Here is a 13,807-nt window from a genome sequence, read left to right as displayed (position 1 = left end):
CTGGACCTGCTGTGAAGTCCCTTTCTGCTCCAGGTCCCACTCAGTGATGGCGTCCTTCTCTGTCAGGCAGTGTGTGGGCTGGAGTAATATTACTAGGTGTTGAATGTGTGGCCTCCAGAATCCAAAGAGACATACCAGATAGTGTTCTTTCTTCTTATTGATAGGAGATGCAAGACGTGGTAATTTGTCCTTTACTTTAGAGGAGATAAGCGGAGCACTCCTGACCACTGGACCCATAAAACCTTCACTGAAGTGATGGGTTCCAGAATCTTTACAGGATTTCTCTCTTACTCTCTGTAGCTTGTGTGTCTTACCAAGGTTATTGGTGTACTAGTCATCTCTCACTTGTCCTGACTGATCAGCATGATGTCATTGATGCATCACTATGATGTTCTGTGGGAAGTCCTGGCAGTCCAGATCTCTTAAGGCTATAACAGAAGCAGGAAAGTTAACATAGCCCTGATGCAAAACTATAAAAGAATATTATTGTGTAGTTTACCTGAAGGTGAACTGTTTTTCATACTCTTTTCTAATCAGAATAGAAAAGAAGGCATCTGGCTAATCATTGGTTGAATATCATGGACCTACTCTAAGAAGAAATATCATGTCTGACAAAGCAGTGGTGCTTGGGATCACTACCTGTTTGAGCTTACAACACTCTGCTCATTCTCCAGAATCCATCTGGTTTCTGGAGGGATGAGACTGACAAATTAAATGAATATGAGATAGGTACCACTCCTTTTGTATTCTTTATGATATTAAAGGTCTCTACTTTCTCCCTCCTCAAGATGCAATATTGTTCTTGATTAAATGTCTTGGCTGGAGCTCAGGTTGAAGGATTTGTCGGAGATGTCCACTTCCCCTTCCCCATTATGCGAGTTCTTACACCACAGACCAAGGACCCCATGTGGAGGTTATTCCAAATACTAAGTACATTCAATTCTAACGATATACTTGGTGATAGAGAAATTAACAGTAGGTATGTTCTTAGATCCAGTGGGACCACATGAAGTTAGATTTTAACTAAAACTCCACTTATTCCTTTGGCTCCATACCCCCATTCTAAGAGTGGGGCCAGAGTGACATTTTGGTTTTCTAGGTATCAATATTCACTTAGACCCTATGCCAAACAGCCCTTGTCTGAAGATTTTTCTTTCTCCAGTACACAGTCATCCAAGTAAATGGCTATAGGTAGCTTTGAGTAAGGACTGGGGAAACCTCATAGTAAATACTTGTCAAGATGTTGCAGGATCCTTCCTTCCAGCCACTTCCTCAGACAATAGATTCTGGTTATAAAAATTAACTCAGGCATGGGAACAAGGGATAATAACTTTTTATTGGGGTGATGGTGATTGCCCTCAGCCTCTTACTCTACATTCTGGAATTTTTATGGTTCTAGGTATTAAGCAGCACCTAGTAGGCTGCCTATCTATTTTGCCCCTATATGATGGTAAGATTTCTACATTCCACTTATGTGGTAAAACATTGCTTCTAGGTGGACTGTGTAAAGTTAAGTGTGTTTTGGTAATTTCTGGAGCAATCACTAAAATAGCTATACAAACATGTATAGTTTAAAAACGGAATGGGTAAATTAAAGTGGAATACTAAAAAGTGTTCAAATAACCCAAAAGAAGGCAGGAAATGGGGAACAGAAGAATGAAAACTAGAGAGAACAAACAGAAAACAAATAACAAAATGGCTGACCTGAATCCAAAAATATCAATAGTCACATTAAATGTAACTGGTCTAAACACACCAATTAAAAGACATTGTCAGATTGGATTTAAACAAAACAATAAAAAAAAAAGTGATTCTGCTATAGGTTGCCTAACAGAAGTTCAATTCAAATATAAAGGTATAGGTAGTTGAAAATAGAAGGATAGAAAAAATATACCATGAAAACACTAATCAAAAGAAAGTAGGAATGGCTATATTGCGTTAATGGCTATGTTCTCCTCAGAGCACAGAAAGTTACCAGGGATAAAGACGGACATTGCATAATGATTATAAGGTCAATTCTCCAAGAAGACATAACAATCCTGTATGTGTATGCATCTAACACCACAGCTTCAAATTACACAAGGCAAAATCTGTTAGATCTGAAAGCAAATATAGAAAAATCTCCAATTCTTGTTAAAATCTTCAATAGTCCTCTCTCAGTAATCAACAGAACTAGTGGACAGAAAATTAGCAAAAATATAGAAAAATTAAACAACACCATCAACCAACTAGATGTCATAGATATTTATACAATACTCTACTCACTCAGTGGGAGAATATACCTGTTTTCAAGTGCATATGGAATATTCTCCAAAATAGATCATACCCTGGATCATAAAACAAATTTATATACAAAATAAATTTTCTGACCACAATAGACTTAAACTAGAAATCAGTACCCAAAGATTACAGGAAAATCTCCAGACACTTGGGAATCAAGCAACACACTTCTAAATAATTTATGGGCCAAAAAGGAAGTCTCAAGGGAGAACGGAAAATGTTCTGAACTTAATAAAAGTGATAAACAGAGAAATGAAAATCCTGATTATCAAAGTGAGAATGTCATTCAGGCAGTCTAGAGCTCTGTGTAGAGAGAAGAGCTTTTCTCTGATTAAACAGTTTACTTTGTCATGGTTTAAAGACAGTGCTTTAAATTTTGATATTAGCCACAATCATACTGGATATAATAGAGAAAAGTTTATGTATACTGCATTTTCCCCATAAGATTGCTCTCTATAAGATGATATGGCCAGGCAACCAAGTACAAATGCCACTGCTCCTCAGGAACTGGCTGAATGTCAATAACAGACAAACAGTCCAAGAGTGATCACGTGAATGTGCAGTTTGGCAGGGCCAACAGACTTGAGATCATAGCTTCTCTTCTGAAAGCAGTCTTCACAGGAACTTTTCACAAAAGTCAAACAGTTAAAGCAAATTCTAGAGATATGGACCAGGAAAAAATGTGAATTGTTTTCTTATAATTAAGGAGACCAGTGGAGAAACTGTGCTTCTAGATTCCTTGCTTCAAGTTTCTCAAAAGTAAGTTCATTATATTTTTCTCTGATTTATTTTGGGAGTTTTCTTTTTATTTATATCACAAAATTGTGAATGAGGCTTTAGGAATTGAATTCAAACCATCTGTGGGGAAATTATTTTGAGTAATGGGCTATTTTGATGTTTTTGGATACCTGATGTTTAACATTATAAAGATGAAAGAGTTGAGTTAAAACACAAGTTTTAAAAAATTATGCAACTATTAAATGGTTTTAAGCCAGGAATTGAGTGTAGGAATAACTGAAATTTGCTAAGAAATTGGTTGTGAAGACCTGAGAGTCTTGAGAATTGATTTGTAAATCTGGGTTATTTTTGAAGTTATAGTGATTTACTTCTATTGCAGAATAATTTGGGGCCTTTTTTTTTTCTGGCTTTGAGAACTGTTTACGAAAGCATTTACAGAAATATTTTTTACTGCCCCTATCTCTCACTCTCAGGCTATAAGAATTTTGGAAGTATAAGATGCTTTCCAGGATCTTTTCCTCTGCGCACAACATGTATTGAATCAGAATGTGAAATATGTGGCTTTTCCTTATCACGATATTATTTCAAATGCACATTATTTGTGGTAAACAGAACTTCCATGTTCCTATAGTGTTAGCATTTGTTCTGAATTTAACAGCCATATGAGAGGAGAAAAATCATAGTCATTATAATTTGAGACTATTTATTACATGTATAAAAAGGAATTCATGTGGTTATTAGTCTTTTGATAAACTACAGAACCTACATGAATTAAGGAAAAGCAAAGTAAGCAATACTAATTTTACAACGGAAAATCTAAGGAGTTGGAGCCAGACCAAAGTTTCCATGCTTTCATTGGTCTGTGGCTAATTCCACAGTAAGGAGATCACCCTCTTGGCCAGCTTACGCTCCTGTACAGCCGTGTACCTTTAAAAGTGTCTATGCTGAATTCTCTGCACTAGGAACAACCTTTGGGGATCCTCAGCCCCCTCTCCCTGGACAACATGACCTCATGCTTTCTTTCTTGGAACTGTCTTCCTCCCTCCAACTATCACGCCATGGGTTTTCTGACCTCTTTGTTCAGTCGGCTTCTACCTAGACTTGCCCTGCAGCCTCAGGGAGCAGCCATGTGTAGGTTCTTCCTCTAGCAATGCTCTCTAGCAAGGCCGTAGCGGCTAATATGCCTCCTGTTTGAAATGGCTTCTGGACACCTTACTTGAGTTTTGCCTCTAGGAAATAGTACAGCCCTGAGCATCATCCTCTTCTGTGAGTGGAATGAGAGCTTCAGGCAGCGGCACACCCACTCCCTACCACTACACAGGAGTTCATGGCAACCATGTGGTTTTTATCGCTGGCTAACAAGACATACACATAGAGGGAGGGGACCAGTTGCTCCAAATTCAGGACTTAAGAGCCAAATTCATGGCAGAGCTGCTGGCTCTATGCTCAAAAGTCTTGACCTATTCTTCCAAGTCACATCCCTGGCATGCTTCCCAGAAAACTGATGATTGTTCCAGAATCCCCTTACTTTCCATAATTCAGCTTAGATACACTATTTCCTCCTTCAGTGAAGTCCTTTCAAGAGCACTCAAGCCTCACAGTTTTCAGGAGAGGCTCAGCAAACCATATTTGTGTAGCACTGGTTGATTAGGGCTGTGGAAAGTGGTAGTATTATTGTTATGCAAGAAGGCATCTCTTTCTGGGAGGTATTTCAGAAGAGTCTTTGTTGCAATAAAATCTCTATATAAATTCCCTTACTAAATCATCACCACCACCATCAAGTTCACACGTACACACTCATGTATATGCTCTTTGTCCAAAGCTGCATATACTAAAACTATGATTTGCTGCTTCTACCAGGGGAAGGGTGTGGTCAACTGCTCTACTCTCACTCTGTTTGCTGGTGCAATGTCTATGGAAGAATAATGCTGCTCTCTGCAGGCAATTTTAGGCAAAGTACATAGTATGTTTTCACAGTGAACTAGTCCACACACAAGGCAAAGGGTTCTTAATCCAGCTAAAGCCTATCCAAGCCCAAGTCAGGTGGAGTTTCTACCCTCCATCGCAAGCACAAGCTCAAATGTATCACAGTAACCTGTACAATCTATTGGCAAATCTAATTAACCACAGGTGGTAAAAATAAATTTACTTTATGCCTTAAACTAAAGATTGAGCCGTATTTCCATATAATAATAACCAGAATGCTCAGAGTTGGAATTCAGCAGAGAAGTAAAGTATCTAGAAAGTCTTTGGTTGTATGAAGAGGATAGGGAAAATAAATGATGATAAGTTTTCATTAAAAAAAAGTTCCCCAGACAAGTCCAAAATTTAAGAGTAACCATTAAAGGATATAAATATCTCCTATATCTTTGTGACAGTAAAGAAAACATGGGGGCGGGGGGAAGAAAAGGATAAAGTCCAATAGAGGATAAGAATACGTACAAAACTAGAAGCAAAGAAAAAGCAGGTTTAACATGAGAATAAAACACAATGAAAGATTATCCCAAACAAAAATTTATACCTGGTTACCTTCACCTCTTAAAAATGGTATCCATCAGTTTGGATATCTAAAAATAAAGCAACTATGAATTTTCCATGCATTAAACAAACATTTAAAAATTTAGCAGAAGGTTAAAAATAAGAGGATGGGTAAAGCTATGTTAGGCAAATATTAAGCTAAAGAGACTTCACGTCTCCATGCTCTTATCAGAAATGAAGCAACCTACCATTAAAACACAATCAATAGAGCAATGTTTTATGCACCTAACCACTTACTTTGAACTCATGTAACCAGTTTAAATTCATGTACTAAAACCCCACAGAAATACAATAAGAAATTGGCAAACTTGTTATCAGAGTGTAAAATTTTAATAGAATTCTATCACGAAATTATTGATCTTGTAAATATAATATTAGAAAGGATGCTGAAGATTCAAAGAACACAATTTTAAAAATTAAATTCATATGGACAAAACAAACTAAAGCATCTTGTATGTGTATTTCAAGCATACATGCAATATTTCCAAATACTAAAATATGCTGCAGCACCAAGGAAGTCTCCAGGAATTTCAAAGAAGCAATATCTTACAGACCAGTAGCTCCTCTGACCACAGCATGGTTAAGTTGGAAATCAAAAATAAAACATTGCAACAACCAAAGAAACATCAATATTGTAGACGCTAAATAGAAAATCTAAAGCAATATATCTGTGGTCTATTGTTGCATTTACATTGCGTAGCAAAAAAAGAAAAATGCAACAAATAACATACCACAATAAGCATTTATAGCTGGGATACGTGGGGGGTGGCTCCTACGAGGCTCTGCTGATCCTAGATAAGCTTGTTCACATCTCTGGGGCCTGGCTGGTTATCATCTGATGTATCCTACTCTAAACTGAGATGACTTAGTTCTGTTTCAGGAGGCTTTCATCCTCCAGAAGCCATCCCAGTTATGCTCTTATAACTATGGCAGAGCCACAGGAGCAAGCAGACACACTCAAAGCCTTGTAAGGTCTAGGCTCAGAAGAGGCACATCATTACTCTCACCTCCTTCTACTGGTCAAACTTGTAGTCCCCCTTTGTGGAAGGAACTCCAAAGTTGCTAGACAAAAGGTGTGGACACAAGTAGAGGTGAAGAATTGGGGTCGCGGTGTTGAATAAGAGTGGTGAGAATGGGCACCCTTGTCTTGTTCCTGATCTTAAAGCTTTCAACTTTTCACCTTTGAGTATGATGTTAGCTGTGGGCTTGCCACATATTGTCTTTATTTTGTTGAGGTATGTTCCTTCTATATCTAATTTATTGAGAGTTTTTATTGTGAAAGGACATCATATTTTGTCAAACGCCTTTTCTGCATCTATTGAGATGACGTATTTTGTGCTTCTGTAGTATCAGTTGTAATGTCTCCCTTTTCATTTCTTATCTTATTTACTTGGGTCTTCTCTCTTTTTTTCTTACTCCAGCAAAGGTTTTGTCAATTTAGTTTATCTTTTCAAAAAGCCAGCTCTCAGTTTTCTTGATGTTTTCTATTGGGTTTCTGATCTCTATTTCATTCATTTTAGCTCTGATCTTTGTTATTTTTTTTCTTCTGATAACACTGGGCTGAGTTTGTTCTTTTTCTAGCTCCTTGAGGTGTAAAGTTAGGTTATTTTTTTGAGATATTTCTTTTTTTTGTTTTCTATTTTTTTCTTAATATATGCATTTATCACTATACACTTCCCTTTTAGAACTACTTTTTCACCTTCCCGTGTGTTGTGTTTCCATTTTCATTTGTTTTGAGATATTTGTTGATTTTCCTTTTGAGTTCTTCTTTGGCCCATTGGTTATTCAGGAATGTTTTATTTAGTTTCCACATATTTGTAAATTTTCCAGCTTTTCTCTTGTTGTTGATTTCTACTTTCATAACATTGTGGCGAGAAAAGATACTTGGTATGATTCCAATCACCTTAAATTTGCTAAGACTTGTTTTGTGGCCTATTACACAGTCTATCCTTGTATGTGTTGGGAGGTCTTGAATCTATGAGAGCTTCCTTTCCCTCCTTCGGTGATAGCCTATCTCTGCTTTGTATCAATGTTAGGCCCCTGCAGCAAACCTCAGCAGCAACTTATCTTTGCTCGGGAATGGGGGCAGGAAGCTTTCCCACCCCATTTTCAGTGGGAGACGGCTGTTACTTTTTATACGGTGCAAGGGTTGTGTCAAGGAGAAGGTAGTTTCTTTCCTCTCTCCCAGGGAGGTTGGTCGTTTGCTTCTACCCATCCCTTAGCAGCGGTATAAGTGTCTGGAACAGGAGTAGAGGTAGGGGTAGGAGCATTTACAGATGGTATCCCCCACCAGCAGCAGTTGGCTGTTGCTTCAACCCCTCCCCATGATGCAACAGCAGGTCTTTGTGTGGGATTTCTGTCCCTCCACAAGAAGGCCACAGATTTTGCTCTTAGGAAAATATATTCTGAGAAGTGGGCAGGTTTTGTGGCCTGTGAGCCACAGAGGAGTCTCTCAGGTCTCTTGCTTTGCCTCCATCTTTTTTATGACTACCAAGTGTGACGTAACGAAGAAGGGTTGGCAAATAAGTGTGGAGTCCCCTTGTGCCAAGACTCCCAGGGATTGTAAACGATCATGCTAGTATACACGGCTAGTCCACACTCAGCCTTTAAGGATTCATTAACATTTCAGCTGTTTTCTTCTTGCCTGCTTTTTCAGTGGCCATGTCTTCCTCCCATATTTACCAAAAGAGAAAGTGTTGTTGGGTCCCATCTATCCTTGGAGGAGACTTTCACCATTTGAAATTCGGTTCAGCTGGTTGCCTTGTGATCTCAGCTCTTTGGTGGGCTCAAGAAAAGTTATAGTTTTTCTGGTTTTCTCTCACTGTTAGGAGGGTAGCAACGTTTTCTTGAGACTTTATGCATCGTAAATGAAAGGAGAATCTAGGAAATAATAGAAAATGGCAATATCAAACATTGGTGAGGATATAGGGAAGATGAATTTTCATATACTTTTTACAATAATACAAATTGCTGCAATGATTTTGAGAATATATATATATATATATGTTCCTGGTGACTCTCCAATGCCTCTTTTTGGCAAACATAAATACATTCTCAAAGATGGGACCAAGAAATAAATATCATTTAAAAGTATAATCCTCTTTATAATCTGCCACGTTCTAAAGTCTGGTGAGTTTTCTATCTTAACATTCTAATTTTTCATAGAAAGAAAGTGAAAATTAAGGGGTTTTCTCCATGGGGGAAATTTTTTTGAGTCTTCCCACAACAAATCAGTATAGAGTTCAATGACTTCTGGAAATAGCAAAGATCCCATTGAAATGTCTTAGATAGACTAATTCCTAAAACTGACCATTTATTCAGGTTCTTTAACAAGCTAAATATAATAGCGATGTTAAGTTAGCGTACATGGATGTATTTATTTGTGGAAGCTAAGAGGGGTGTGTGTATGTATTGGTCCGGGTGCAATCAGGAGACAGAAACCACTCTATATTTTAAATAGAGAGAACTTAATGTATAGAATTATTAAACAATGACAGGAGAATAAGTATAAAGATAAACTGAGAACTCAAAAGGGCATCCTAGGCTGAGGGACGAACAAACTCAGATGGGAAGATAAGGTGTTGAAGAAGGTCTGTTTGAATAAGGTGTGGTTGCAGCCCACTGACTGAAGAGAAGCCCGAATGGTAAGCTATGGGCACAAGAACTGGAGTGCACTGTCTTTGCAATAGGAGAGCTGAGAGAAACAAAGCTCTGGGGAAAAGGCTCAAGCTTTCTGGGGCTCCTAAATACACTACTGCTCCCTGAGTCAAGACCTGGAGAAAACACACGATGAAACCTGCCCCATCCAGGCACTTTGCACTGGAGAAAACCATTTGGCCTGAGCAGTGGGAAAAACATACATTCTCTGGGAACGGACAATGAACCACTCTGATCCCAGGAAGGAGAACCTCTTCCTGCAATGTGTCTCCAATCCTCTCTACTGACAAAGCTTTACATCATGCCAGCTGGCAAAGAAAAATATTTAAAGGGACCAGATCCATTTTCAGAGAGCAGGCTGCCAAAAGTGAAATTGGAGCTGAGAGATAATAAATTGATAATTGGCACAGTGCATGACAAAAAAATGATGGAGTAAAGAGTTTGGAAGTAGGGGGAAAAGGGAGACAGGGGAGTAATAAAATGCTAACTTTGAAACAGTCAGATTCTAAGCATTCATTAGGAACGCTGGCGTTATCAGGTTACTCTTTTGTGTTTGCAGAATATTTCTTCTCATTAAGACCTTCATATTTACTTCATCTTCTCTCTTGATTTCTTATTAAACAGGGAAAAATGAGTAAGAGAGAGATAAGCGTGTGTCAACAAACCTGGGCCTTACTATGCAAGAACTTTCTTAAAAAATGGAGAATGAAAAGGGAGCCCTTACTGGTATGATTCGACATCTATGTCTCTTTATATTTATGATGGGGAAATCTATATTCCTTGCAAGGTATCTACACTTTGTTTATCTCCTCTCCAGAACAATAAAACACTTTTATGCAACAAAAGAAGCTGTTCCTCAGACCACAAATCTCTCTGAAGTTGTTTTCATTGAGACAAGCTCATAAATTGAGGTCTAAAACCACTGAACTGGTCAGCAAAAGAGAATCCAATAAATGTTTTAAAAGTCAATGGTCATACCTTTTATTAGTTTTCCCACTTATAGTTTCTTTGGTTAAGACACTGGTATTCTGAAGATATGGTGAATACATCAACCCACAGAAATACATTTTCTGGCATTTTCTTTTTTGGATCTCTTTCTCTTTTTCAAAATAAATCATTGTCTTCAAAAATGGTAGAAAATTTCGAAATGTAATTAGTGCCAAGAGAAATTAGCATTAGCTCTTATAACCTGACCATATAACAAAAATCCTCGTTAAACTTTGGTATCTTTTGAAAATAAGATAGATATAGCTAAGTAGTATTTTTAACCAAATTGGAATTTTACTGTATACATATTGTGAATTTTTTTCTACAATCACGAATTTAGGAAACAGAATGATTTCTTATTGGAAGTTTTCAAGTGACCAGTATTGATAACTAACCAAGACAATATTTTTAAGGTCGCCTGAATTCTGCTGAGTTTCTGATACCCAAATCTTGGCATGTAACCAATATATTATTAAGAAGTGAGAAAGTCCTTGGAACTGTCTCTTGTAACACACAAGCTTTCAGCAGAATTAAATACAGTGGGAGTAGGTCATCATAGTAATGTGAGCTGATAATAATTTAGGACAGCTTGCCACTGTTGCTTCTCATATTTTTATGATCAGTGCCTGCTTTATACTGGTTGTGGATCAATAAATTTGAGTTCCTTTTAATAGCTCATTGGAATCACCCAGACTGCTGAATTCTGTGCTGTACATATTTTAAACAGTCCATAATGTGGGATATATTGAAATTAGAAAAGTGAACAATGAGACAAACGGTATGACCAAATGATTGTGGATGACTAATTTGAAATCATAATTTTCTTTATTCTTTCTCTTGGATTTTGTAGGAATGGTTGAACTCGTTGCTCCTACTACTTTGTTTGTACCTATACCCTAATAATCATCAACTTAATGACTTTTCTTCACTGCCTACCATGGACCTGGGACGGGTAGATTCATTTAACGAATCTAAATTTGCTATTGCATACACACCTGTCACCAACACAACCCAACAGATAATGAATAAAGTAGCTTCAGCCTCCTTCATGAAAGGTGAGTTTTCTAGAAACCTAACAGGAATTTCTGATGTCAATGTTTGGCTCATTTGACTTGCAAATGCATTTAATTTTCATTTCAGTTGATAAACCATGCCAACTTTCACAATTTCTACATTATGTGAAATGTGAATATACTTTCCCTTTGTTGGAAGTAGGAGGCCATCACCTAATATCTAAGCAAAATTGAATACGTTTCCTGCCAAGCAAAAGATTACCACTTGCATTGATTGCATAGTCTCTCAACAAGGAAATCTGCTGATCTTGCACAGGGTTTAGGGAAGCATGGAATACACAGACTGATAGATTTTACAAAGCAGAAGTGTTTAGTGATTTGTTGACTTGTAGCCATGGAAGCATTGTTACTAGAATGAGACTGTTGCTGTAGTATTTGCTTGTTATTATAGACAAAAAACAACCAGTCTTTTCTTGAATTTAATTATAGGAATTTTATCCCCAGCTTTTACTACCAAAAAGATTGTCTTACTATATTTGAAGATGCTACTGATGAGTATTCTGTGCCTCAGATTTTCAACCTTCAGTGTGAAGGTACTTATCAATGAAAACTGAGCAGAGCGTTATTACTGTCAAGATCACTTCTGTAACAATTTTCTGAAATTAGAGCAGACGCAGCCTAGTGCAGAGGCAAGAGAACTGGGCTTAGAGTCAGAGAACATTTGATTAGAATTAGTTCTGCAACTGTGTCAGCATATGTTTTGCAAATCATTGACTTCTCGAAGCCTCCTTATCATCATATTCAAAGTAAGATTGCAATACTATATTTTTCATGAATATATCCATTGAGAGTGAGAGAATCCCAATGCAACTTGTCTTAAGGAAAAGGAGCATCTTTTGTCTAGCTTAAAGGAAAAAAGTATTAACGCACAACTGGATGGAGGTGTGTTGACAATAGAGGAAGACCTATGCCTATACTTCCCAAATCTATAGTATTGTATGCTGGCTTCATTCACAGATGGACTCTCCCTAAACAGAGGCAGAGTTGGTCTGCAAATTCGCCAGATTTATGCTTTACCACATAAGCAACTACAGTGGAAGGAGTACAGATCCTTCCCAAGAGTTCAAAATAATTTCAGAGATTATACCCATTGGAAAAAATGGCCTACTTTGGGTTAGTCTTGGTCTTGGTCCACCAAGAACTAATATCATTGGATAGGGGTATCGAGTATTGTCATTGCCCATTAGTTGGGTTCCCAGGTCACTTTATGAACCACATCCAAACCCCGTGGTTTGCATTCTGCTTTCTGCATTAATTTTAGGGTATTTACTAGAAGGACTGGATGCCAGGCAAATAAAAACAATAGTCATTCTTTACGAATATAAATGCATACTTCAAAGGGTAATCTATGGTCATTGCTCCGTAAATTGAGCTGAGTTATAATTTAAAGGAATCTTGGAGCTTGCACAATTTTGCGAATACACTAAAAACCGTGAAGTTGTGTGGTTAAAAAGAATGAATTTTGTGGCATGTGAATTACATCTCAATTTTAAAAAATAATATAAAAACATGACTTAGACGGTACCCAGTATTAATTTTAAGCACCATAATTCCCTATCAAGAATATTATTGTAAGGAGAACCTGTGGATCCTCCTCCACCCAGGCACTGGAAGTCTATATACTGTCTCTTCTTTTTTGTCAACCTCTGTTCATAATTCCACTCCAGCCTAGGTAGCCATCAATTTTGCGCTTAGATTCTGACCACTTAACTGGCTCCAGGATCCAGAAGTCCACCTCTCTGTAGTCAGTATTCAGGCACTTGCTTTTCGGAGTCTCTATGGCCACAGTTTCCAGACTATGTTGGACTCCTCCTTCCTGTCTATGCTTCACTGCACACTACTAGGCCAGGTGAATGTAAGCATCCCAAACTTACTTTCCCACATGACCTCACCAACCATCACACCATTATTTCCACTTGAATCCGAACGTCTGCACTATGCATCTTGCCTACAAAGACTGACTCCACTTCTGGTTCAAGATGGTAACCTGATCTGACCTGTCCACCTAAGATCCACGGTCCCAGTCTGTCCTGAGACATGTTTGCTCTCACCCTCTGTTTCACAGATGTCCTCCTGAGGGTCCCCATGTCATAAACTTGTGTTTTTCAACAACACCCGCATTAAAAGTCACAAGCAATTGTTATAATAAATATTCATTAAGTCACTACCGTGCAAGATCTTTACATAGAGTTTATGTTCACAATGAACGTGTTATTATTTTTGTTTTACAAATAAAGTAATTACCATTATGGTAATAAATATTCATTAAATGCTACCATGTGCTAGATTTTTACAGAGGCTTTATTCTATGGTAATGGAATATTATTCTGCAACAATAATATTATTCTCTATTATGTTTTTCTGTACTCTGTACTACTAATAGTATATATCACTAAGTTTATTTTACAAATATGGAAACTGAGGCACAAATGTTAAGTGAATTACTCATGATTGCACAGATTTGAGGAATAGAGTCCATAAAAAAAAAATTTCTATCAAAATACATGCTACCTATTCCCTCCACTTTTATCTTC

At 37.5% G+C, this 13,807-nt stretch overlaps 1 protein-coding gene across 4 annotated transcripts in view; it reads left to right on the top strand.

The window, feature by feature from the left end:
- The first annotated feature begins 2,895 nt into the window (after window positions 1–2,895).
- Window positions 2,896–13,807, top strand: part of ABCA8 (ATP binding cassette subfamily A member 8) — a 67,032-nt gene continuing 56,120 nt past the window's right edge. For all 4 annotated transcript variants that reach the window (XR_006890663.1, XR_006890664.1, XM_046676181.1 and 1 more), the window contains exons 1-3: window positions 2,896–3,039; window positions 9,838–9,939; window positions 11,051–11,255. Coding sequence is in view for 2 of the 4 variants with exons in the window: in XM_046676181.1 (XP_046532137.1) it covers window positions 9,844–9,939; window positions 11,051–11,255 (301 nt within the window). In the remaining 2 variants the exon portion in view is untranslated. The remainder of the gene's footprint in view (window positions 3,040–9,837; window positions 9,940–11,050; window positions 11,256–13,807) is intronic.

This window comes from Equus quagga, chromosome 11 (assembly GCF_021613505.1).
Source record: "Equus quagga isolate Etosha38 chromosome 11, UCLA_HA_Equagga_1.0, whole genome shotgun sequence".
In the NCBI taxonomy this organism is placed as follows: Eukaryota; Metazoa; Chordata; class Mammalia; order Perissodactyla; family Equidae; genus Equus; species Equus quagga.
The sequence above is the reverse complement of the archived record's forward strand: the minus strand, read 5'-3'. Positions and strand labels throughout refer to the sequence as shown.